This window comes from Aphelocoma coerulescens, chromosome 1 (genome assembly GCF_041296385.1).
Source record: "Aphelocoma coerulescens isolate FSJ_1873_10779 chromosome 1, UR_Acoe_1.0, whole genome shotgun sequence".
Lineage (NCBI taxonomy): Eukaryota > Metazoa > Chordata > Aves > Passeriformes > Corvidae > Aphelocoma > Aphelocoma coerulescens.
Window position 1 is genome coordinate 77,588,033 of NC_091013.1, and position 27,973 is coordinate 77,616,005.

Here is a 27,973-nt window from a genome sequence, read left to right on the forward strand (position 1 = left end):
TAACAGCACATGAATTAGCGAAGAGAATGGACTGAGATTGCCTTTAATTATGAAACTTAATGATATTTATGAGCTTTCACCTTAAATAGCCACTCACATACATCATGTAAATGTACATTTACTGTGACTGTAATTAATCAATCACCTTCCCTCCATCCAGAATTTTTCTTGCTGAAAATGTCAAAGCCTTGGCAGATTGTCCAAAAAGAATGAAGAGAGGAGAGCAATATACCTGTATAAACCAGGTCTAATCCTATTACATGCTGCTGACTGCCTTACTGACATATGCTCAACTTACCTTTTTATCAGTCGTTAACTGTTTGCTTGTAAAACTGCTTATAAGAAAATTATACTTACTTGTATAATATACTTGTAAGTATTTTCCTTAAAGTATGAGGAAGGATCAGTGTCAATATACAAGAATTCCCACCATGGCAAACTGAGAAAGGAAGCGAGTCCTTATACACGTGCAGCTTGAGCTGTAGGATGCATCTGCACTCTGTGCAAACCTGGGACCTGGACTCTCTAAAGTGGTGATTCCATAAGAACACTCTAGGACCCCCACCACAGAGAAGACCAGAAGAAAAAGGGCCAGCAGGATGCTGCAGGACCCATGTGGTGGTGACTCTCTTTCTACTTAATCTCTCTTTCTCTTCACCCCCCACGACTTCCTGTACCTCACATTTAGTATTAAATCCATACTCTTGACTTTGGCATATGGTCTCATTTGCACCTTCATTTGGACAGAGGCATCTTTTAATACTTGAATCCTAGCAACAGCCCAGCAAAATATTACTAGTATACATTCATTTGAAGGAATGTCAAAAAACTATAAGATCTTACAGTATGAAGAAAACAAAACTGTCCTGGGTTGAGGTGTATTCTATTACCATCCTCATGAGCTGTGGAAATCAGGTGGGGCAGTGTTTCCTTGCCTCCTCCCCCCAGACTATCTTGCTGTTAATGGCCCATCATTGTCCTGCAGCATGACTCAGAGATAACTCCCTCCGGACTATCTTCTGTTAATGAGCCTAATCAACACTTGGCCTCATTACTCATTACCCCATTGTGAGATGCTCCACCCAGAGGGAGGAACCAAGCATCCCATCGTGGATGTAACTGGGACTCTGAGCACCAAAGGGGGGACTCCACTGGATTTCCAGAGGATAGGAGCTACACAGCCACGGCTGGACTTTCTGAGGAAGAGCAGACCCCTTCTACTACAGGATCACCACTTCAGAGGATTGCAGCCACCATTCCACCAGACTGCTACCACTACCCTGCCTAATAGGGACTCAGGTTGTATCTTGACTCTGTCAGTGTTTTCTTTTACTTTCTTTTCCTTTTCTTTAATTTCCATTAAATTGTTATTCTGACTTGGTGCCTCTCACTGGTTTGTTTTCAAACTAGTACAAAAACAAACCAAAAAAACCCACAAAACTTTTCCCTAAAAATACTGAGCATATTTCATAAGTCTTTGCTACTAGATGATGCTATCATCTTTCTTCCTGTTATTCCCCTTTGCTTCTGCTCTTGGTTTCCCCACAGCAGAAAGTAACCAAATAGAAGCAATAGCAGGTTGAATTTAGCTCCTTCAAAAGAAACAGAAAACAGGGTAAGAAAACAGCAAGAGATAAGAAACTTGTAAGTCCACAAAAAATTTTATAAAAGACCAGAGGGAAAAACAAAACCAAAAAAAAAGAGTGAAAGGAAACATTAGGCCTTAAAGAAAAGAAACCTTGAGGGAACCAGCACCAGAAGACCCAGGTCCATCTAGAAGATGGAACTTCATTTGGGGGAAGTATGGGCTTACCAGATCTCCCATGAGGTGTTAAATAACCAGATGTGTTAGTTACTAGCTTGGCATTTCCTATTAACAAGCTGCTTGGTTTATCAATGCAGCCGATAGTGTGAAAGAATAGAAAACTTATTAAAATCTCTGCACACTGTGGTAAGACAGGGATACTGCACTTCTCCTGATCTAGTATATTGGCAAGGGGGGACTGACAAAACACTGAATCCTTAAAAACCCTGGAAAAAAATATATTTGAGAGAACCACGAAGAGCTTTTTTCTTCTCTTTTAATGCTCACATAAGATTCAGCATAAAGCAACTGGAATCCTGGTGACTGCATGACTCCAGAGCATTTTGAAAAAGCAGCCATCAGAAGAATTCTAAAATATTGGCCACTGCAGCATTATCAGTCACAATGCAGATAATGGTTTTCTGATTGCACAAATCAATTTTCATCACTAGTAGCAATTATGACTGCTATAGCAGACTATGTACAATACTGCAAGCAACATATTCCAAGAATATAAACAGGTGGGGGATGCTGAGAAAACAGAACCACTTAATTTAAAACTAAATACCACTACTTGCTGCATGAGGATGTCATTAAAACACATCTGAAAGACTGCCCCTACTCATCAGCCAATTAACTCATTCTTAAGTTCACATCTGAGATATGGAGCAAAGTAGAATTCCTGCATCTGAAGCCTATAATCTAAGAAAGTTTTAAACATGTAAGGAAAGCTGCAAAGCAGCTCAGAGTATTACTGGAACAAACCAAGGTGCAAAATAAACAAGTTTGAGGAGTCTGATACAGCTTACTTGTGAAATGCAATCATCTGCACAATATTTATATGTGGATACAATATTGCTGCTAGCAAGAATTTCTCTTGCTTCTTTCCAGTGCCATGAGATACTTTTCTCTCTCAAGGAAGATAGTGGCAGAGTTCTAAAAACTATGAACACCTGCGACCTTGCAGAGCTTTGTTTATGGTACAGTAGAAAAATATTTTGACAATGGATGTTTTAGGATTTTAGCCAATCACCCCAGGGGGTGGCTGATCCTTTGTCCAATTAGACTATGAAGAAAAAAGTCTATAAAAGAGTTTGTAAAATAATTAAATAAATCAATCTTGCTGCACAATTCCTGCCTGTTGGATCTCTCCTCTCCTCCCTACCACTGTGGGATACCATAATATTTATATCGATAGAACTGAGGAATGTGAATACACCTGGCTTTTTACAACAGAACAGAAAAAGACGTCTCAATCCAGAGAGAATACCCACTTCCTAAATAAATGCTTTGTGCAAAAGCTGCTGTAAGCCTCAGGTCATTATGTCTGCATTGGTTGGAGTTTTCCACTTCTTCAGGATTATGGGCAGAGGCAAAAAAGAGGGTGAAGATCTTCAGAAGTTCAGTTTCAGGCAACTCTTCTGTACTGTGTTCACTATGGCATCAAAGGACTATGGTGAGCCAAAGGCAAGAAGAACTCCACACTGATAAACATCAACTTGCTGCTCCGAACATGTATGGAGCACAGCAAATGAGCTTGGAGTAACAGCTTTAAATTCTGTGCTTTAGAGGGAGAGAAATTTCAAATACTGGCTACTAAACACTTTTAATGAGTAACACAGAGCAGATAAACAAATGAAGTATCATTACAATTCATTTCATATAGTGGTCTGTTTACTAAGATGAAAATGCTCAAAGAAAGGTTTATAACATTTTAGAACAGCTTTCTTTTTCATTTTTTTTTCATACTGGTAGATATACTGCTCCAGCACTGTCTATTGCCTCTTATTCCTTGGCCAGAGTCAGGAGGGGGAAAGCAATCTTTCATGTTCTGCTCTGACAGAGACTATTGAGAAGGGTGTTAAATCAGTGAAGAAACTGAACAAGAAATTTTGGAAGCCAAGAAATTTACATATAAATTCCAAATCATAATGAAGTGGCTAGTTATGTTTAAACTGTACACTTGCCACCTTTTCAAGAGACCACATGCAAAAATTAAGTGATTACATATTGAAGGACAGTGATCACAAAGCTACACCCCAGTGCTTTCTTCTTCCCCATTTAAGTTTACAGAACACAGTGATACACAGTTACAATGAAAATATTTCCTAAATGCTGAAATGGATATCTGAAGCTCACCTGGAAAGGTCTTTGCCCTTGAATATCTGTGCTTGCACTTTACAGTACACTAAGAGCTCTTCTCTGGGTTCTTGCACACCTACTGTTTTTCTAGATACATGCCTGGAATTGGAGTATGTTGCCTCAATTGATAAAGTGTGTATTCAAACAAAAAAAATGCATATTGCCTTTTCTACTGGGGCTTAATCATTAGCCTCAGAAAAGCATCTGTGCAACAAGACTAGCAGAGCTCTTGAATGGCTTTCCCTGTGTTCCACCACACTGCTATATGCAGGCAGGAACCTGATGGTGGAATCCTGCTCTTAATATCCACAGAGACGGGCAAAGAGTAAAAATGAAGCAAGGTAATATATAACTCCCTTGTTCAAAAGAGGGATGGATCTGAAGCAGTGTCTCAAGTAAACACTCAGTTCTTTGCTGAGCCCCATCCAAGAGCTTGGATGGAATGGTGCCAAAGCATTCCTCAATTCTACAGCTACCAAGAGCTATTTGCAATTGTATGATACAAATAAATGATTACAAACTCACATAATTCAAGAGGAAGAGTGAAATGCATACTTATTTCGATTTGCAATTTTCATAGCCTAAGCTTTCAATAAGAAAACCTGACTGTTTCTTTTCCCCCAAAAATGCCAAAATATGGTTGATTCTGAAATAAATAGAATTGTATAGTCTTTAATACACTGAAAGCTCTGAAGCTCAGCAGTTGTCTCCAAAGCTCCTGTTCTAATGCTATCAAACTTACACAGACATTCTAAAAACAAAAGGTTTTCCTGAAGAACAACGAATTAAACAGTGTCATCTTCCTGGAGTCTACTGGAGAAATTTCATCAGTATTGCCCTAGAAATTTAAAACAATCATTTACAATCAAGTAAGACAATAACCTTTGTGCTCCCTAACATGCTAGAAATCCTGTTACTCTGCTCTTAAAAATCCATATTATATCTTTCATCAAAAGCTCCCCTAGAACTGCAACTCAGCAACAATAGAAAAAAAAACAACAAAAGTTTGAAGAAAAAAGAAGCTTCCTCTCCAAAAGAAGCACCATAAATGTGCAAGTGAACACAAAACAAGGAATAAGGTATAGGTATATCAGGAACAGTAATGAAGATGCACTTGTGTTGATGCACTGTGCATCCACCTCGTCCCAGCTGACCTTCAGGGAATAAGAGAGTATCTGCAAGGTCCACAGTCCCACTACTATGCTTCTGTGCCAGGCCTATGAAGAAGTCACCTCAGTGACTGGTAAAACATCAGCTTTGGTACATAGAGCAACAAACTCTCACCACATACCACGTAGGATTAAAAATACCAGTTGTGAACATTATACTCACAAAACTCAATTGCTATAGCCATGGTCAATTAGTTTAAATGGTCTTTGTGATAAATATATTTGAAATCCTCAGTGTGCTGTTGGCTGCAATGAGAAGGTTTACAGAAGCATGGGTAATCAGCAAATCAATCCATCAGAATCCTTACTTGTAACTTGCTCAGGGTCACAACACTGAAATATTGGTTTAATCATATAAATTCTTAATTGCAGAAAAGACAGGACTTATTACAACTTTACTTAAAGCAATTTAATTGTTATATTAACTGGAATCAATATGTTATTTTCAAAAAGCAAAATACAGGTAACATTTCCATACAGGCACATAATAACCATTTTCAATATATTAACTTAAATATTGTAGAATACTTTGATTTTTAAAAATATTTCAGCACACAAGTAGTTCAGAATCAGCAATTGATTTTCCATTTCATGACTTGACTTTGAAATGAAATTACTAAATTAGCAGGTTAAGATGTCGATATCCCAAATCACTCTGTATTTCACAGAGCCTCTCACAGAAATTCAAAACACTCAAACCTTGCATTGAATAAATAAAGCTACTTACACCTTTTGGATGTACATACAGAACACAAGAGTTAACAGACCAAAACTACTTCTAAACTAAGGTTAATGAGATTGTTTTCGGCAAGAAGTTTGACGTATTAAAAGGGATCAAATTGACATGGTGATTTCAGTTGTAAGCTCCCCACACCAAACACCCTGGAAGATTTTGTAGATGAACAGAAGTACCTACCTCATTTTTTGCTGTTCTTTGTGGTTTCCAGAATCAAAAATAATTATTGATTAAGAATAAGATTTAGTCCTTTGCAGTGATTGTGAAACAGCAGTGACAAGACATAGCCTGTCCTGAGGCTACACCAGCACAACACAACTCTCTTCTCCTTACAAACAACAGACTACAATCTCAACATCCTCCAGACCATCAGAATGATCTAGCCCTGAAACCCTGCTCCAGCTCCAGAAATCACAGGGAGATTGAAAAATGCCTCCTCAACACCATCAATGAAAGGGTCATGAGAAGTGATCCAGAACAATGCATCATCATCATTAACCACAAGTTATCAGGCATCCCAGGAGACTTTCACAAGAATACTCAGTTACCCCAGTGATCAAGGGGATTTGGGGACCTGGATTCACAGGAGGCACAGACCAAATTCCTCCTTCACTCCTGTAAACCTCTTTTCCACACTGAAATTACAGTTCACATTCACACTGAATCCAGTGTCTAAGCACAAGCCATTGGCTAGATCTGAAGCAAAGGGAAATTCAAGGCAGAAGCAAAGGTAATATAAACCCAGTAACTACAGGAATGATCCACAATGGATGGAGAATTCTCACAATACTCTGAAGTGTCTATTTCACTGAGTGGATTATTAGTCACAGCTGCCCAAGGGACCTGACGTCCCCTTTCCCATTTTAAATTTTTCCACATGGTGCAAAGATTTCTTGAGCTACATTTGGCAAGTGTATCTCAAATCCCACAGGGGTGCAGGAGATTAAAACAAAATGGTGGGTTTAAGCATTTTTCTGGTTAAAATCTCAACAGAGCATCGTACAAGGCACAGAAAAAAGAATGCTACATTGAGCATTATAGCTTGCAGTGATGTGATACAGGCAGGTACCAATGCCTGAATATGCCATATCTGAAAGTGTATGCCTCCTGCTCACCCCCATGTGTTTTGTAGATGTGCTCACAGTAGAAAGATTCATTGTGACTGAAAAATCTTAAATTATCTATAAAGTATATATATTTGTATATAGACAAACACTAATTCCTGTAGGAATAGCAAAATATATGAGGGAGAGAACAGGAGAGAAAAGGAGGAGAGAAGTTAAAGTATATTTATTATCCTGCTGTTGATATTTTAATGTTCTACAATTAATCAGCAAGCATTCATTCCCAAGAAAAAGCCCCTGACAACCGAGCTCTTGGATTTTTTCCACAAGTCAGTTTTCCAGCTCGGTAAGAATCCCCATCCTCAATTTTGTCTAGTGAAAATAGGGAAAACATCTCAGTAAGGAGTAAGTGTGCAAGCTGGATTTCTCCCAAGTTTTCACTAGGCTACAATTTTTTACAGATCTTTGATAAACAGCCTCTGCTCTTCTAGTCAGAGCTTTTTCAGGTTTTTGTTTTGCTTTGGACACCAGCATGGTGTAACTGCTATAGGACTGCCAAAACCTGAATCGATGCACCAAACTGCCGTGACTGAGCAAGTTTTACCTCCTGACACTGCTTACAGATGATGTCCAAACTATTTCTAGCAGATAGCAATGCCTTCTTTTAGGGACTAGTTATCACTTCTTGCACATTGCTGGGAGCTGATAGTTGAGGATCACTTAGCACATCAGTGTTGGGCAGGGAACAGCACCTTCTCCTGACTCCTGCTCTGCTCCCCCACCTTGAAGCACAGAACTCTTTAGCTGCTCCCGGAAAATTCCTTTCCTATAAAAACAATTGCCTTTAAAAGAAATCAAAACTTTCCTCACTTCATAATTCTCAACACATCAGTAGGGCTCTAAGGCATCAGAGCAGCAAAAGACTAAAATCACTAATGGAGAAATACAGTCCTGTTTAGCTTCACCGCAGCTAACAGTAGCTAGCCGGGCTAGGACCTTTAAATGCTGGCTGAAACCCAAAAGTCCTTTATGTAGACTAAGAAATCAGTATGTGTAGATTCTAGAAGAAAAAGTGAAAAGCCATGAGCACAGGGATGTCCTGCTTGGGGCCAGGGGCTGGCTTCACCAAGTAATACCCAGCTTCTGTCCAGGGGTAGCTGTCGCTGCTGCTGCTACTCAGTGCTGCACTTCTTGCTCAAAAGACTACTTCTTGCCTAATTTTCTCCAGACTATCTTCAAGTAAACAGTATCAAAATTTGTTTGAGGGCTTGTGAGCTGTAATTTAATCAGCACTGAGTCAAGAAAAAATACGTGCTTTTTTCATCTTAAAACACTACATTTGTGAATATCACATCAAATTCTCATAAAATGGGAGACAATTAAATACCTTATGATAAAAAAATACCAAAACCCTAAATTGCCATTTTTTCTTCAGTAAGAATATATAAGAAGACTTCTTTTATTTGTTTTCACAGTCTTTTGCATGAAAATTTAATTAATGGTCATAAATCCATAGAAATACTTTCTCCAGAGCATCCTTTAAGAGTCTTTGCTTCTTACTCAGTTTATTTATTGCATGGAGATTTATCCAAGGTGGAGTCAATAACACTGCAGCTACCCACTCATCTAATCTCCTGCTCAGGCACACTCAGCAGAGCGTGCCAGAATTTGGTTAGTCAATTCCAGTTGCAGCAAGCCTGGCCTGTCCCAGCATGACAAAGACTGAGTAAAATCTTCTCTGCAATTGCTCCTGCAGCACCAGAGGAAAAGGCAGGATGTCCTTCTCTCCTGTGATTCCCCCGCCCCCCCAAATTCACAAAGAATTATTATTTAATACTAAGAATGGGAAAGTAAATCTCTGGTTTGGTCATGTCAGACCCAGTGGGCTGTGTACTAGTGAAAGACAGCAAACAAGACTTTGTAATCCAAGGAGTTTGTAACCTGAGGGAGACAGTTAATAAAACAAACAAGGGATAAAGCAGATAGATGTGGAAAACAAATTATGACCACAGCTGCTTTGAAATGACTGGCTACTTATAATTGTTGATCTAGTCCTTTTCTCCAGCTGCTAAACTGCATTAACATGGCTAAAAATACCTTTTCCACTTTTTTTGGCTCTCCTTCTTGCTTTCCCTTTTAAGAAAACATTACTAATTACCAAAGGAGTGGCATATGGCAGAGTAAGTGGGTCACAAGCCATATTATGAAAGCACTAGTGAAAATGTTAACATTTTTTGAACTCCTGACTTAGGGGGCATATATTTTCTGAACTGGTTAATGTTCCAATAGTTTCTGTGTTTTACTGTTTCCTCCTTCTTTACTCCCCTGGGTGTCTTGTAGGAGCTGCTTGAGTCATATCCCACACAGACTGTGGAGAGCTTCAACTACTATGGCTTCATCTCTAAGATCCTGTGAAGCAGGGAGTGTTCTTAATTAATTCCTCAGACACCCAGCAGACAGAAACTGGCACCTTTATCTACTGTCTTCTGCTCCCTTCCACTTCCAGGCATGAACGGCCCAGGTCCAAGCTGGCATGCTTTCCCAGCTGAAGCATTTTCCCTGAAATGAGCCACACTGAAAATGACAGGACTCAGCTGCACAGAGTTCTGGCAAGAAAAGCCTCTAAACAACAGTAAAAGCCCAACAGTTTTCATCAAGGAGGCATGTCAGCTCCTGAGGCTTGCACCTTCTTGCAGAGAGCGAGCTAAGCGCTTCAGGAATAAAATGAAGTCAAAGCAATAGCAGGTTTGCACAGCTGGTACCTTCAAGGAGAGCATGTGCCAATCTCACATCAGACCAGCACTAGTAAATCAGCTTCCCAAGTGCAAGTGTTTCACAGAAGAGAGAGAGAGGTGCATAAAATTGTGGGCTTGGGGCTAAGGCTCCACAATTAACCCATACCATGCCCATGGACACACAACCCCACACACAGACAAATCATTCCTCAACAGGGATCAACTGCATTCACTTTCCAGTAGGATAAACAGATTCATTCGCTTGGCCAAGAACAGGACAGGAGATGTACATCAGCAAGCATATCATTTTGAAAGAAATAGATTTCTTTCCCCAGCTGCTGAATAGCATTTTATTCCTTAAAAAGAGGCAAAATTAACAAGCAGTATTCATGAATGTGATACAGCCTGATTTGATCAATGTTTTCTCCCTTTATTAAGATGTTTGTTAATTATTCATTCCATAATTTTCCTAAAATGCTTGCTAAATATATTAAAAAGTATGCATCTTTATACATTCAATTACAGGGAGAAAATTTCTATTGCTTGATTGGGGAGTCATGATGCCAACAGCTCTCATAGCTTGCCATCTTTGAAGGCAGAATCATACTTAAAACTTAGTATAACTAGGCTTTTCATCTGAAACTGTAATTACTTTCCACTTCAGAGCTACAATGAAGCATCTTCCTATGCTTAAGCCTCCCAGAGCACAGCCAGCTTGCAAAAATCAGACAAAGAACATTATCAATTTTCGCAACAGAGTAAGATATTTGCCAACTGCCAAGAAGAAACTGTAACTATTCATGTGTAGCAAAAGTAGATGCAGTGTGAGAAACAACATCACTATGTCCATATTCCAGAAAATCACTGCAGCTGAATGAAACTTGTTTATCACAAATCAAGCAACATGAAAATCTAGAACAGCCTCCAGGAAATTAGTAGCGTACATCTGAAGAAAAGGATAACCAAGGTGTTGTTTGTGGTAATGAGGGGAAGGAACAAACTTCAATATAAATACTTGCTATTTAAAAAAGAGTTCAGCAGAAAAAGGTTAAAGTGAGATTTGACACACAAAAAAAATAATCTCACCGCCTGCAAATTATAAGCATGACCCAAGTATTCAGAGAGAAAAATGGCATCAGCATTGCAGCTGAAATTGCAACTCACCTGATATACAAACCAAAGAGGCTGAAATTCCAAAAGGCTTCCATACATTTTATACACACACAAACATATATATTCATGCTTTCTCAGTATCCTTCCACACCAAGTTATTACAACCACATCAGAGCAAGGGAGTAAGAAAAGACAAGCAAACAGAAAATGCCTTTAAAGAGCCATTCATCACAACACTGCTTATTAAAGAAAGGAATGAAACAATTTTAAACAGATTACCGTTTCAATCCCTCAACCAATAGCTTGATTGAAACAACAAAAACCCTTACCTGTGCGTTCTTATTCCTGGCTTCTCTCCTTGCTGCTTTTTCTTTCAGCCTCTTCTCCTGAAACAAACAAGATGTACGGTTTTAAAGCAAACTCCTGTGGGTTTTTTTTCTTTTAATATTTTAAGATTAATGTTGAGCCATCTAGATATTTTTAATGCATATATGTTAGACTGGTGGCATTCACCCTACATGTTACTGATGAAAACAATAAATGAAATGAGATCTGAACGAGATACTATTCATTCTTCTTCTTCTTAAAGGAAATCCTAAAACTACAAGAATGATTCAAGCTCATATTTTATCTTTATCAAGACTTGTTACTCCTAAAGAAATAATGCAGGCTGAGTAATTTAACAGAGTTAGTATTTGTCTGTTAAAAAAGGTCGTTACAATGGCACTAAGAGATACAATTTTTCTTATTTCTCAGTGACTTAAAATGAAATCAAATCCACTTAACAAACTAAAATGAAAATTTTCCTAACTTCAGAATTGCTAAAGTAACTGGGGACTGAAAGCTAAAACATCTTCCCCCTTTCATATCTCCGTTACTAACAAACGCTTTACAAAAGCATTTGCTTAGTAATTGCATAGATTCAGAAACCGTAACAAAGTTCTCTTCACCAAAGAGATTCTACTACAGGAAAATGACCTAAATGCAGAGCTAAAACTCATCTAAACCTGCCTGATAAATCTGTCAGCATACAGAAGTGCTCAAGATATTTTAATTCAAATTACATTTATTGCTGCTTCTTTTGTTTATTCTTACACCAACTGAAGTATTATCTCTAATTTAGACTGTCAGGTCCTTGCAATTGAACATCCTTTAAACTCTTTATTACATGAGGAAAGGACAGAAATTCAGGTGAGAGCACATCCCCTAGAAAAGCACATGGCTCCCTCTTCTTGTCTTAGTGATGGTGATGACATTGGTATTGAAACTCTTTTATGCTAGCATAAAAATGTTTCTGAAATACAACTCAGTTTCTCTGAGCAATATAGGCCATCCTGGCATCAGCACATTTAGAGTCGAGTCCACATAAAAAGAGACATTAACATCAGTCCAGGGTCAGCACTTCAGCACACAGAAGGCTGAAACCAGTTACATATCAGCTCACTTATGGGAGTAAGGAGAAAGCTACAGCTTCAGCACTCCTGGTGCCATTTCATCACAATGATGCTGCTAAAACATACTGGTAGGTATCACACAAAGTTGTTTGGAAAAGCAGCATTTGACTGCAGACATGAGAAAAGGGGAACACAGCCACCAAGATTGTTCAAAATTGGTGTCTACATTCAGGGGCTTTTGAGACATTTGTGAGGTACATGCCATTTTCTATTCTCCCAATTGCCCAAACTACAGAAGTCTTAGCTTATTTTTGAAGTCCCTTTCAGCTTAAGTCAACCTCTTCACTCCAAATCAAAATGAAACAATTCCCCAGTGCTTTGTGCAAAGTTGCCCGATTCCAACACCTCAATACACTCTGAGTTACATGCCAGGGCCCTTAATGCATGCTGTGAAACAAAGAAAAAAAACACCACTGTAGACAGATACAACACAGCTTTTTTAAAGTATGAAAAAGCAAAAAAAAAAAATTCCTTTAAGGCAGGGGCATCATATGGGACTACAAAATCCACCAACCAGGTCCAAGTACTGTCTGGTCCACATGCAATTTCTCCAACAAAGTAGATCTATGCATCATGCCAGACATGATCATCCATGTTACGATTCCTTCTCTCCCAAGTCAAATTTAAATTAATTTCTGCTCACTTTTACTTATGCTTTTCTAATTATTTATTTAAGTTTTCCATTTCTTCCATTTTAAGTGGTTTAGCTGCACATTCTCCACACTTTGGGGTAACCACTGAGGTTCTCTCATTTTTCTACAAAAACTGGGATAATATTCAAACTTTACCCCTGCAAAACTGACAGAGAACAGAGCTAGAAAGTAATACACCAGATGTTACTAAGCAGCTTTTCACTTGGACAGTCTAGAAAATTTTGGATAGAAAAATTCTATGGTGTATGAAATATCAGTGTTTAAACTACAGCTACAGGCTTAAGCAAATATAGCAGCAAAATTCCTGCTAAAGGGATTTATAGCTGAGCACTGAGAAGACAGCTATGAAAGCAGAAGATTGACATAAGGACACAGAAGAGGAGTACACAGACAGTATAATATACTTTAGTCTCCAAAGAACAGTAAAGAGACAAAAAGATTCTAAAGTTAATAGGTCCAGAGACTGAAATAAGGAGCTCAAGAGAAAAACAAGACAGAGAAGCAATCACCAGGAGATGCTGTCAAGACCTCCCTTTTTTTTCCCAAGCACGGGAGAAAGAAGGTTTGGATCCTTGCCAAAGAAAAACAAAAACAGATTTTGCAGAAGGTGCAGTGTGTTGGCACTGAGCTGTAGTTAGGAGTGCATTTCAGAAGCCAATGTCCTAATCAGGCCTGCTTCTGCTGTTTCACACAAACACACTCCCAGCAACACTGGGCATTCACAGGGTCACAGGATGACTCCAACTGGACAGAACATCAGGGGGTCCCTGGTCCAACCTGCTGCTCACGGAAGAGTCAGCCCTGAGGGGAGGTCATGCTGCACAGGGCCTCATCCAGCCACGTCAAAATCCCAAGGCTGGAGACTGCACATCATCTCTGGTCAGCCTGTGCCACAGCCTGACTGTCCTCACACAGAAACACTTCCCCACACATCCATGCTGAATCTCTTGTTTTAATTTAGAGCCATTGTCAGAGGTTTTGGTCCATTTAATTTTTGACACGTTAATTTATTAATCAGAACACTCAAGTGAAAAGCCATGTAGAAATTTCAGTGTATTCCACAGACATATTTCCAAACCAGGTTCTGCTCTGATAAAAATATATAAATACAACTCACTGTACATCGAATTTCCACAAACACGCACTGGCTAGTATTATATTCCTTTCATTTAGTTTTTCATTAATGGTATTATACAGCTCAGAGACCTTCTTGGTCAGCTTTTAAAATCTACTGCACATTATCTTTTTTTCCTCCACACTTACACAGCTACTTATACTGAGGTTATAACCTCAGTAATCACAGGGATGAAAATTTTTAGCCATCATCATGTAATATAGCTAAGTCACTTGGCTTTAAAGAAGAGTTACAAACCTTCTACCTTTTCTGCACTAGAACTGACAAGAGAACCAGCTCTGCCTAAAAGGAACCCAAACCATGGATAAAGCTATGTCTAATACATGGAAGAACTACTCACTGTTCTTAACCATGAAGTTAAGAAGTCTGCCACTGTCTTCTTTTCACATTTAATTTCCCCCTCCTTTTACTGTTGGGTTTTAAAACAAAAACTCATACCCCGTTTAATTCTTAAAGCTCCAACACAAATAAATATTCTAGCATCTACATTCCATGTTCTCAACTTGAGACAAAAAATAATGGCAGCTCTCTCTAGCTGGTGAGGTCAGGAATGTGTGAAAGACACATAAATACAGAGCTTAAATCCCAAGTTTTTAGTTATAAAAAAATTAAGTCCAGCAATTTTGAGAGTTCTTCCCTCCCAAAGGAAATCCCCTCTTCCTTAGACTCTCTTCTTTCTACATTTAAGAGTGCATTTTACATTGTCCAGAGGGTTTACTGCAATATAAAAAAAAATACAGCATTTATTTCCATGTATTATGAAGAGTTTTGTTTCACAGAGTAATTTTTCTTTTAGCTTTTTAATTTGTAAAAAAAATGTACAATAAAAGTCTCCTTTCTTTCTTTTAAAGAATTTATGCATAGGTCAGATTTACATTAAATAAATTCTTTTAGCTGGTGATAGGCTGCAGTTTTTCCACCCTAAAATTTCACTTAACTCTTCTATTTGCTTACCTGAAGGCAAATAAAAGTTTCACTCAACACAACTAATGCATATTACTGCATATTTAGCTCTGAGAGCATTAAAAAAGTCTGTGGAAAATCTATTTCCTGTAAAAATTTCATGCTCATCTGAGTCCTCTGAAGTCTTTTTATTTAAATAGTCAAGAACTCCCTCAGGTTTTGATCCATCATTTTTACACTAGATTTTTAATAACTATTCCTTTACATACTGATGCCATAATTTGGAGCTATCAATCTATTCTATTAAACAGCTGAGGTAATGGTTCTTTACAGGTGACCAAGGTCTGGAACAAATGACTCCCTTGCCTGGAAAAATCTTGCTGTCATTTGCAAACACATGTTGGTCAATACTGGTACCTGACACCATGTCTTGCTATCTGACTGTCTCCTGTTATTTTAGTGGGATGTAGCCAAGGTCAGTCAGTTGTGCTGCAGCAAACACACAACGAGCCATTCAAAAGTTCACAGCAGCTCTCATATATTAGCATTGCCACAGTCAAGAGCTGGTTTCCACCCACATTTTAAAGCACAAATGTGCTCTGAAAACTGACTTAGTAAACATGTTTCTCACATTTGTCTTCTCCAAGATTTCACACCAAGCTTGATTTGTTTACATGCTCATGGCTGTTGCTACACTTATATTGCTATGTAGCTTAATATTTCTCATTACAGAGATCAGCAAACCATCTACACGCAAGCATTTCTCCAACCACCAAAACAAGCCAACATTTCTAACCCAAAGATAAAACTGAATCAATTATTAGTATGTCTTTGAATATTATTTTTAAAAATTATATCTGGAAATTAAATACAAAATTGGTTTCTATTAAATAAGAAAATCTTAATACCTTCAGGAAAAAAGCAAAAATGTTTTTATTGTTTTGTGTTTGTTTTGTTGGTTTTTTTAAATCTCAATGTTTGGTTTTAGAAACCTATTAAATAATCTCTTCAAGCAACAGACTATATAAACATAATTACGTAAGCCTCATCTGTAAAGCTGATGTTTACTGTAGAGGCAGGGAAACTGAAACACCTAGTAATCACCCATTTAAGGCAACATACAGTAGGCATCAAAAGCATGTGAAAAACAGCACAGGGACAATCTTAAGCATTGGTAAAAGTCTTACAGGCAGTGGAAAAAAGGCATTCTCATTAAAAAGAAGAAAACAGAAGCTAGCAGAAACTGACCCTTAAAAGGACATTCTTGGAACAAAACCAACACAGGAAACCAGTGGACATAGCTCAAAATTATTCCTTTCCCACTTAGACCTGAACACACCAAGTATGTTTTAAGGATAGAAAAGTTTTTCTTAAGTTTTTAAGTAAGTTGGTTTAAACATATGTATATGGATGAGAGGCTGGACATGACCCAGCCATGTGCCCTCACAGCCCAGAAAGCCAGAGGTGTCCTGGGCTGCATCCAAAGCAGCGTGGGCAGCAGGGCCAGGGAGGGGATTCTGCCCCTCTGCTCTGCTCTGGTGAGACCCCACCTGCAGTGCTGCATCCAGCGCTGGGGTCCCAGCACAGGGAGGACATGGAGATGTTGGAGTGAGTCCAGAGGAGGGCAATGAAGATGATCTGAGGGCTGGAGCAAACCTCTCCTATGAAGACAGGCTGAGAGAGTTGGGGCTGTTCAGTCCAGAGAAGAGAAGGCTCTGGGGAGACCTAACTGTGGCCTTACAGTAAGTCAGCTGGAAAGGAACTTTCTACAATGGCATGTAGTGGGCAGGACAAGGAATAAAGGTTTTAAACTGAAGGAGAGTAGGTTTAGACTAAATATTAAAAAGCAATTCTATACTATGAGAGTGGTGAGACTGAACCTACATGTACCCAAATACATAAAGATAACACTAATTCAAAATACAGTTTCAACAGAATTAGATCATGAATGAAGTTAGTTAACACTCTTTAAAAGTAATGTTTCAAGCTAAAATCTTCACAACAAATCAATGGAAGTTAAACTGCAAACCACGCTAATATATTCTACAGAAAAGTAGAGGAAAAAGGGCAATGATGCCCTTCATCTGATTTTGTGACTGCTTTAGGTTTTAAACGGATGATGTCATTTAAGAGTGGAAAATTCATTATCTGTAGAGGTCACAGACTCTTGAGCTGTCTTAATGCAGCCGCCCATAAGGGAATACCCAGCTCAAACACCAGGTCTGAGAGAAGGCAAAAGAACCTCACACGTATCTGTGCCTGCTGATGCAGGCACCCAGCAGTACCCAGATCCTCAACAAGCAAAGGCTGCAGCACCTGTCAGAAGCTGCAAGGTTGCCTCACAGAGCCACGACAGACAGAGGTCGGCATTTTGGGCAGTTGTTTCAGTACATCCTCCAGCAGAACAAGCAGCCTGGCACGGAAGCTCCTTTACAGCACTAGGGTGTGTAAAGGCTCACTTCAAGGTTATGCCTGAACTACTTCAGCCTCCACCTACAGCTGCATTTTCCTGGCATTCATCAGATTACTGTGTACATAAACCAGTTGGTCAGACCCTGGTGCTAGTAACACCAAGCTTGTGGGTTCAATCGCCATGTAGGCCATTCACTGCAGAGTGGGATTCAATAGTCCTTTATGGGTCCCTTTCAACTCAGAATATTCTGTCATCTGTGATCTCATTTTCTTATTTTTCACATCAGTAAGAGGAGGTCAAGAACGCTGATTTTGCTGCAAGGCTCTTAGAAAACACCCAAGGACACTTCAAGCTCTAAGTGTGGCCCATTCAGCTGTTGAAGTGAAAGATAAACAAGCAAGCCCTTGTCTCCACCAGCACCACAGAGAGACCAGATGGATGCTGCTGCTAAGGCTGAAATGGGATGCTTGTCAATCTGTTTCTCAGTGTCCATCCCCCTTATCTTAACAGCTCTGCATCCAGAGCAGAACAGCAGCATTGCCTGCACACAGAAGCTGTGGAAGGGCTTGGATAGGCTTTCTAACAAAGTAATACTCTCTGACTTATTTTTACACATCTCTCCACCTATACTTTTCTTTGCCATTCAGCTGAACACTCCTCTCAGCAGTAACCACCTTCCCTTTATATTTTGCTCCTACGCTGGCATACTCTTAACATGAGAGAATTTTATCATTCTCACCCAGCACCACATTAAACCAACTGTACACATGGTAATCTGACAAATTCCACCTCAAAGTGCAGGACTATTCAGGTGCTTTACTTAATAAAGAGCATAATCCTGCACTGCAATTTCTTACCCCTTCAGATTATTTTATTGGAAATATGATGCAACCTTTTTCCAGAATTAATCTAATGATTGATTTCAAACTAAAAATACTGGTTTTCATGGGAGCATTTATCTTCAACCATATTGAATGCCTTGTGTTATATATAGATATATATATTTATATATATATATTTTTTTATTTTTTTATTTTTTTTTAAAGTTTTATAAAATAAAGAAATCCCTGGGGAGTCTTTTCCATTTCTGGAGCATGGTATACGGTATTTGATGATTTATTACAATACACTAAAACTTTCAGAATTATTTTATAAAACTACAACCAAACACGTTTAAAATCCTAACTACTCTGTCATCAACAGAAATCCCTGCAAAAGCAGGGAGCCTAGAGCTCTGTCTGGAATGGGGCTGCCAAAGGAAGGAGTAAGTCATAGAGCGCTCTTCCCCAAGAGCTTTCCCAACCCAGCCATGGCTCAGCCAAGGCATGGGGTGAGGACTGTGGCAGGAGCCAGAGGTCGGAGAGAGATAAAGGCTACAGCGTTAGACCAGGAAGAAAACTCCAAGGAATGCAGTGTGGCACAAGATATATGGGTGGCAGGGACACCTTGAATGTAAAAATGTCATTTGTAATGACATCCTCTTACAACTAAGACAAGAAGGAGAAAAAGTAATGAGGTGAGTATGAAATACACTAACCCTAATGAGCAGTAAGGCAGACAGTAACAAAAGATGTGAACTCATAAGTCACTGACAGATGAACACTAAAGGAACCACACAAGCACAACCTTGGGAAGGTTCACACAGAATTTTGTAACTGGTAAGAAAAAGAGAAAACAGGTTATCTGTGTTTATCAGCCTCATGGGAAAGAGCAAAGTTAAAATGGAGTATTTGAAAGGCACTATGAGACTGTGCAGAACGACCAGCACATGGAAAAACCCAAGGTCAATGACTACACTACCTATGATGAAGTTATGAAATTAGACATATTTAGGGTCCACTCTACTATTTAATGTATTGGTGAGTGTGCTTATCAATCAAAGGAGTGAGATCTTCTTAGTTCTGCCGGTAAACATCAGCTCTTATCAGCCAACAAGAAGAAATAAGCTTGTGCTGCCTGTGCTGTGCATGTTTATGTGAGTGCAGCCTCTCTTGTCTCTGTGGATAGCCACAAAGTGAGTCTTGTGTGTGCCCCTCTGTGCAATACATGTGCAGGGGGCTCATTCTGCAGCCTGGAACAGCAGCAGGCTTCATAAAAAACACCTGCAGCTGAAACCGCCTGAGTTCAAACCCAAGGGATTTGGCTTCCCTTACCAGTCTGCGATCTTCCATTGGCAAAAATGAATTTTAATCAGAATTCAATATTCTCTTCATGAAACTGAAAGCTCTTTATTTTATGATAGTCTTTACATAAGGTCTGGTACAAAGAATTTTCTCTTTTAGCCTTGGAAGCAGTTAATAGAGTAATAATATTTGGGACAGCAAACATACAAACGGCGAAACATCGCAGTGTTTCCTCCTCATTAAAACTATGCACTATGCCACTAACAAATGCATTTAGGGCACAGGAGACAAACCAAAGAGAGGTATTCTGTTTCAGTACAGTTTCTAAAATAGTCCTGCATTTTCTACTGAATTAAGAACAGCATAAGCAAAACTTTGAGAACATATAACCCTAAACTTCAAGTGGTACAAATCAAGATCATGTCAGTGGCACAAGGGCCCCAAAATATCTCCAGATTCCTTCGAGCAATACCAGTATCACTGGAAGATTGTGCAAGGAGTCTCAAAAATACAAAGTATATATTACATTTAAAATACAGACTTGTGGTACAGTGCAGTACCTTCTGAAAGATCCCCCCTGTCACCCACAGTCAAACTGAGTCATCCCTCGATAAATATGTTTCTTTAACGTCTTCCAGGGAGTTACAGAATTACTGCATCTTGCAGTATCAGACCCCTGAAGACAGTCTCAGTTTGTTTGCTACTAAAGCTGCCCAAATGAAATTGTATTTAAAAAAATACTTCTAGCCATCTTCTCACATTGATGATTCAAAATTCACAGCATATCTTACTTGTGGGAAAGAGAGGTAAGAAATAAAGCTTCTATTCATTTTTCCTTCAGCACCAATGGGTATTTTTCTGAGCTTGAGTTAGTATAGGGAAAGAGAGGTTACTAAGAAGTGAGATGAATCCATCTCTGCCACTATTTTCTTCCTAACGAAACTGCATTTTCAGTTGAAAACTTGGAAAATGGAGTTCCAAAACATGTTCTGAATAGTTTATTCACTTCTCCCTTTATTGTTGTTTATAACATTTTACACATTTCAAATGGCTTTCATCAAATAGCCATTAAGGCAAAATTCTTTTCACATTATCTTGATCAGTGTTACTGTCCTTTCCTTGTGCTCAACCACCAAAATTTACTTTGCTTCCAAAACTTCAGTAAGCATTAATTACACAACAATTATACCTCAGTTTTATTTACTTTTATCCATCTGATTTTCAGTTTTTCCGGATTTGCAGAGGAAGGAGAGGATAATAAAACGTGAGACTCATGAAGGAAACCTAATTACAGTGTAGATGCTTTGCAAGTTGCCACAAGCCTTAAGGCGCTGCAACACACAACTCATCTAATCCGAGCATCTCATGAATGCATCAAAACATTTTTCTGATCATACAGGAGACTGTGCTCATTTAAATTACATTCACAAATGGATTTAAAAGCAATGGCCTGTGGATACTTTCTGAATAGTTTTGTTCTTCATCAGAAACAGTTTTGCAAGGAAAGTTCATAATAAACTTACATGCCATGTCCCCCTGAAAAAAAAAAAAGCTGCTTTTGGGATGTTTTGATTTTAAGAAGTTCACTCTTTTCTCCCAGAGACCTCTAATCTTCCAGATTTTACTGAGGAAACCATAAGAAAGGGATTCTCAATTGAAGATGACCTATAAAGGTACAAGCTTTATGAAAACACTTCTTTTTCTACATCCCCTCACTATCTAAATCAAAACCTGAAGTCACCTGCCAGATAAAAGAACCTCGATGAAATAACATCTGCTTTTATAGCATTCTGTAAATTGTTTTGTTATTGTAAGTCACCATTTCAAAGCCAAGGTAGAGACTTCAGGTATTAACACACATTCAGCTTGAGGGGACTTCTTGATTACACGTACCTGAATGTGTATCAGACTGCTATATTTGATTTATACAGAATGAAAATGCATTTGTCTCTAGTGGTCTGCTAAACTATTTGTGTAATAATTTTAATAGATTTAGCATGTTTCAAAAATTGATTTAAAGAAAAAAAAGAACTAGTGCCACACACACCAGGAAACTGCACCAGGTATCAGCTGCAGTAGGAAGAAAAGGAATTAAGAAGAGGAAATAATAATCAAGATACATTTGAAACTTGACAGAAGTGAAGGGACAGAAGAAAGTTAAATTGATGAAAATGTTAAGCAAATGTCTTGAACAAATCTGAAGCAAAAGCAGAAAGATTTAGCCATGGCTTTTACAAAAAGCTAGGAAAAAGAGTTGTAGGAGAATTCAGCAGCTGAGGCGGAAAATCAAGAAACAGAGAGTTGTCACATCTGATACTGGAACATTTGTCGAATGGACAAAGATCTACAGCAGTCTGCTTGCAGGAGGGAAATTTAAACAAAGATGGGAATGAAATAATTAGCATTACTGCAGAAAGGACAGGTCAGACAACAGAGTTCATGTTATGACATGATGTATTTTGGCTCACAGTGAAGCATGGAGGATTTAAAAAGAAGCAAGGACAGTCACAAGTGATGGATAAGACTTTGTATAAAGGGTTCTGCTGAATGCCAGCAAAGGGATATATAAGAGGGGATTAAAGTATGTGACTTTAAAAAGCTCCTCTTTCAATGACACAAGAAAGGGCACTAAGACACCCACACACAAAATCTGAAGTCATGAAAATAAAGTCTCCTGGTCTTTTTATTGCTCTCAAATCCCTTATTGGTAACACACTTCAATATTAATCTTTTAGGTTTCACTCTCTCCCTCCAAATGAGGGTAAGAAATAATTTACACCACTTGCCTGTCAGACTTACATAAACAACCTAACCTTTAATAGCAAATTCAATGATCAGGCACCTGACCAAGCTTCTGCAGTACAGTCATGACACAAGGACTTGCATAGTTCTTCTTCTTCCATATCACTGAGATGTAAGCCAAAGATTCAAACTCAACTAGTATCTGCTACTGAGTGATTGTTATCTTTTGGGAAGGGAAACCTTATGAGGCGGGAGAATTTTTAAATACCCTTGGGAAGTCACTGTGGAAATGGCCATGTAACTCACTTCTACTGTGAGGCAGTTCAGATTTTCCCCTGGCATTCTTTTGTTAATTAAGGACTGGTGATTTGTCCCATTAACAATTCAATAAATTCCAAAAACATTAGTGAAAAAACAATGACTGAACTGGCTAAAATAATGTTTATCTATGACACTTATCTATGATTTCTGAATTATGCTATAGAACGCCTCCCTACAGTGCGAATTTTAAAAATTATACATTTTCTGGTAATGGAAAAATTGAGTATTATCTTTCCCACCTAGTAACAATGTAGCCTCTTCATGAATCACTGGAAGAAGGCATCTTCTGATCACTGGACCAGCTTAACATGACCCAAGAGAAAGGAGATGTGCCTGTCTCTCCTTGGATGAGACAAAAGAGCAGGGCTCAGCATATTTTCCCTATCATTACTACTACAGCTATTTCCTAAGTAGCAACAGTTGACTGTCAAGAACCCCAGACAAAAAGGATGACTTAGTAATAAGGAAGAGCAAGAGAATCAATTTGTATGTCAGCCTTACCTTATATAGCCTGTATTAATTAATACATGAAATGAATGCCTTTTGTAGTGAGAAGTTCATCTTTAACTACAAGGTTAGTGAGACAACAGGAAGGCAGATGAGGTTCCTACCAGAGTAAAACCTATCACCTTCCTGCCCCTTCTTCCCTTTCAAGTTTCATCTCATTTAAATTTGTATGTTAGGATTCTAAACTGTTTTAGGACTATTTCAAAAATTACAATCTGGTAACTGAATACTTCGTTATGTAGAGAGAATTTACATATGAAGTATTTTTCACCTCAAATTGTAAAGTCTCAAATAAAAAACCTGAACAATGTCAGTCGTGCAATGACTGGATGGCAGCCCTTAATACTAGACAATCATTTCACAGGATGTCAAACAGAGATGATTTTTTTTTTAAATCTATTTCCTTTTTCTTTACATACTATTATTTATTTCTTTTGTTTCATTTCATAAAGGGTAATAGGTGGAATGTGAAAAACACTCATGCACTAAGCTACAAGAAACTTCACATATGACACTTTCCATAATTACAAAAAAATCCCATTACATTGATGTGGTCAGTCTGTTAATTTTGCCTGACTCAGTTCTGAAAAGAGGCATTCTCTTTTCATAGTATCTCCACAGTTGAAATATCTTTTTAATGCAGGTAAGTATCTGGTCAACATCAATTGTTCTCCTCAGCACTACAACAATGAAGCTGTGTTAACAGACCAAGAGATGAAGTATTTTATCAATGAAGTCTGATGTCAAACCTACAACAGCATCACTCAAAAGTATATGAATTTGCTAATGAATAACAGATTGATTGCGAAGTCATAGAATCAATCTCTCCTTCCTTGTTTATTAAGTGTATCCTTGAAATCTGATTGCATTGTTTTCTGTAAACGTGACTCTGATTTCACTTAGAGCACAGCAAACATGATTTCTTTTCATCTCCTATCAAATGCAACACTTTGCTAAAGAAGAGGTGAGATTTTTTGTATTTGTCAAGTGACTGCAACAGGACTACAGGAAGAGACTTTCAAATTAAATGTGTGAAGTATGCTTTGACATTAGCTGGAATACTTCATAGCCAAAACATAGCTTGAAGCTTTCATAAATCCCTTCCAAATTATTTTATTCAAATACAAACCTTCAGAAACACTAGGAGATCTAGCACTAACTACTATCAGTGGAAAGTCAAACTGAATGAAGTCAGCATTTACAAAGCAGGACAATAAAACAATGCTTTCTAACACTTTGGAAGTTTGAAACTTTGAGTATAAATTTGGCCTTAAACAACAAATAGTCCTGGGATCTTACAGGTACCCATTATCTGGAGAATTCCATACCCATCTCACAACGCCTAAAAGAATGACCCCTGAACTCAAAGACATACAGCTGTGTTCTATATGACAGGTACACAGCAAGGTCAGAAAACCCTGCTTTGGCCCATGACAAATAATACAGAAGCAGTTTAAAAACTTGTGGTCTGCAACTTAAAGGTTGCACCAGAGAAGCCAGACTTCAGATACTGATCTTTTCAAGTTATGGCCAAAATCATAAGACATAATTTGAGTAATTCATTAAGTAAATTCTGATAGCCCTAACAACACCAACACAAAAAGTTAACACTTTGGCCTAGCTGAAATGTAGTACTAAATGTTGAGCAAGTGGTAGTCTGAAGACATCTCACAGACAGTACATCACTGTCAGCATTTGTTAGAGCACATATCCATATAATACTTTCTTTTTGTGAAACAAACCCTTCCACTGAACACTGCTTAAAAAAAGATACTCCTACGAAACTCAACAAATTTTGAAGTTGTAAATAAAACTCTACTGTTACCAACATTTAATACTGAAAAAGGCTTTGTGCTATCCAGCTACTTACATCAGAACAGCTTTCCTGTAAACAATGTAGCCCTGAAAAAACCTTAATAATTTAAATGAACTTGTACTACACTTCTTTCACAATGTATTTAAGTACCTTTCCTCACTGAGCAATCCACAGCACCGTATTTCTGTACTTCAGTAACTGAGGTAGAAATCAACTTACCCTATGTTTTTCCTTTACTTTCTTCCTGTATTCTTCTTTGTCGAATTTGTCTTCTTCACGCAGTATTTCTTTCGCTTTATCTAGGTTGATACCACTGGCATCATCTTCCTCATCTGCTTGCGCCAAATTGGATTTTTGCACAGGTGGCCACTGCTGCACTAACTGAATTAGAGATGCCAGCAAGAAAAATAATGGTTAGAATCATTTTTCCACATCACACTTTTGGTGCCCCAAATATCACAATACATTATTTTCCCAGACTAAATAAAAAGATCATCTGCAAAGGAAACAAACTAAGACTTCTGGACAACAGAAACTTAGATACCTTATTTAACATCACAATCAGTTAAAATTACTATTTGAAAGTAGTGTCTCCATCATATCACATTACTGTTTAGTGGATTCACTTGTATCTCTTCCCTTATTTTGTCCTCTTTCCTGATTAGAACAAGTAATTTCTAATCCTGCTAGTCATTTGGGGAGAAAAAGTACTTGTTCTCAAGAAATGACTCTCAGAAAAAAACATGAGTAAATCTAAACAGCACTTTTCATGTAAACAATCAATATTCCAACATATTAACCGAGAAAAAAATTAGATGAGCCTTTATTCCAGAGTACACAAAAAAAAAGCATGACTACAGGTTCATGTTTTGAGGGAAGCAAGGAGAACAGACATGGAAGGGTTTTTTGATTATTGTACTAAGACTGTATTGGAAATGTTTGATGATTCATGCTGATGAAATGTTTGATGGACGACATACTGAACACGCCCGGCTTCCCTTAAATATCTGAAACTCTAAATTCAAGGCAAAGACTACACATTCACCAAAAAAATATCCCCATCTATCTTATGACCTAGTAGCTTATACCTCATGCTATGAGCACAGACCTTCAAGGGAAAGTCTTTGCAAAATCTTTCTTGCTTATGGATTAGTAGAGTACTAACTCTTGAAAGGAAACTACATGGCAGAAAATACAGAATGTTTTTCAGTACAAATGTAAAACCAAACACATTTAGGACTCCCTATTGCACACAGGGTGTTATTTAACAGGTAGAGAGAAATCCAACCCATTGTTTCCACATCTTTTTGTAAAACTGAGTTTGTGTAGCTGTATTTTCTAGAAAGATATATTTTTTAGAGAAGTTTGTCGAAGAGAAGCATGTGGAATAGAACAGTAAAATTTCAAAGCACAGTTTTACACAGCTTGGGGAAAAAAAAAGCAAGAACAACATCCACAGATGCAAATTTTGTGTTTCCTTAAATGTTACTCCTTCTCTATTGTATTGCTTTTCAAACTACAATCTTTGTGACTATTTTTCTCTCCATCCTTGCTCCTTTTTGCTTCATTGCATAGATACATAAACATTTGCATATGAATTTTAAGTCGAGACAATAGCTTCTGAATATCTAAAAATATCTGACATTGTAGTTTTCAGACAATGGGGCGACCTCTAAAAACCTTTTACATTCTGTCTAATGTTAGTAATTATGTTAATGCCTACACTCGCTTCACCTGCAATATAAAACATTTTATTTTATTTAGTCAGAAAAGCAAATTATATACTTGTAAAGGTGACCTCTCTTTCAGTTTATGCCTTACTGAAATTATTATAAAGAAGGAAAAAACCCCTACTTTTTATCTTAGTGCTGGAAATGGAAAAACAACATACACAGCATCTGAAGCTGTGAAATCAAATGTAAGAAAGTTCATGGAACATGGACACTTGCTAGTTATGCTATTTCCACAGGGAAACCCTAGAGTAACTAGCATCCACAATAGTTCCTTTTTGTATAAAATCAAGACATTTTTCCAGAGTCCATTAAAAGAACAAATCAAATAACTGGCAGATTTCCAAGCACTGCTACCTCAGCACCAGTAGGCCAAAATTTGGTGCTTCCTTAGCTTTCCTAACAAAACTTTTAATCTAGAAACAGTGAATGTTGGGAAGAACACCAGGGACTTCTTTTAATTCCAGTACATTAACTCAAGACTTTGGAGAGCTTTGGCAAACAGCTACAGGAAAACTGTTTTATGTTTCTGTAAGAAAAAAACACCAGGCTCTTGTTTCCACCTGAAATTGAAGATAATAGGCAGAAAAGAGATCCAGTTCTGTACATCCACTTACAGATCTCATACAAGTATCTTACACATATAAAGATTAAAAGAGGTCAGTGCTCAACATTCCCTTTTTTCCCAATGGAGCTGAATTCTAAATGGAAGCTGAACACTTTTGCAAAATGTAAGCCAATTACAAAAACCATACATTTTTTTAAAGTGTCTTTTTATACAGATACAAAGTATATTTTTGACTTAATAGAAACTACAACTTCAGTTCCCACCAAAATACAATTACTTTTAATTGATCTTACCTCTCCATCTTCTGTAAAAACTATTTTTGTGTTAACTTTAAATTTCTTCTTCAAGATTTTTTTGGCTTCTTGGGTCTTAGTTGCTTTTTTCTTCATCTTTGATTTTGACGTGATCTGCATAAAAGAAAATAAGTTTTTTTGTGGATTTTTTCGTAGTCATAGAGTATATGCTTCAAACTTTCTTAAAAGTAATTAGATGTATTAAAATTCAATTCCTAAACCACGCGTTTTAAAAATCAGCCAGCAAACCTTTTCACAAAACCATTTTAAGCAGGCTGTATCATCAGAAATTCATTTACTCTGATAAAAATTTAGCATAATTTAAATCCTGCTAGTGCCAAGACACCTGGCTCATTCAAATCTCACTAACTTTTTTGGGACAAGGACGCTAGATTCACCAGCTTATGCTGCTAGCAAGCCTCATCAGACAAGAAATACAGTATAACTGCCTTGAAGCCATTAACTACAACTGATCAGATACCAATTTCATCTCACTTGTCATCACATTGTCCCCAGGCACCACAGTACACCAGTTTGAGCTCTGTGTCAATG

General features: G+C 37.9%; 1 protein-coding gene across 3 annotated transcripts in view; it reads right to left on the reverse strand.

Annotated features, from left to right (window-relative positions):
* DDX10 (DEAD-box helicase 10) overlaps positions 1-27,973 on the reverse strand; it is a 160,136-nt gene that overhangs the window by 35,301 nt on the left and 96,862 nt on the right. The window contains exons 14-18 of one of the 3 annotated variants that reach the window (XR_011150737.1): positions 27,422-27,535; positions 25,050-25,211; positions 11,093-11,149; positions 5,279-5,361; positions 3,483-4,784 (exon numbers count right to left, since the gene is read on the reverse strand). Coding sequence is in view for 2 of the 3 variants with exons in the window: in XM_069014291.1 (XP_068870392.1) it covers positions 11,093-11,149; positions 25,050-25,211; positions 27,422-27,535 (333 nt within the window). In the remaining variant the exon portion in view is untranslated. Of the gene's footprint in view, positions 1-3,482; positions 4,785-5,278; positions 5,362-11,092; positions 11,150-19,553; positions 19,946-25,049; positions 25,212-27,421; positions 27,536-27,973 lie in introns of those variants that run through there. The other 2 variants (XM_069014291.1, XM_069014303.1) reach the window with 2 other exon arrangements.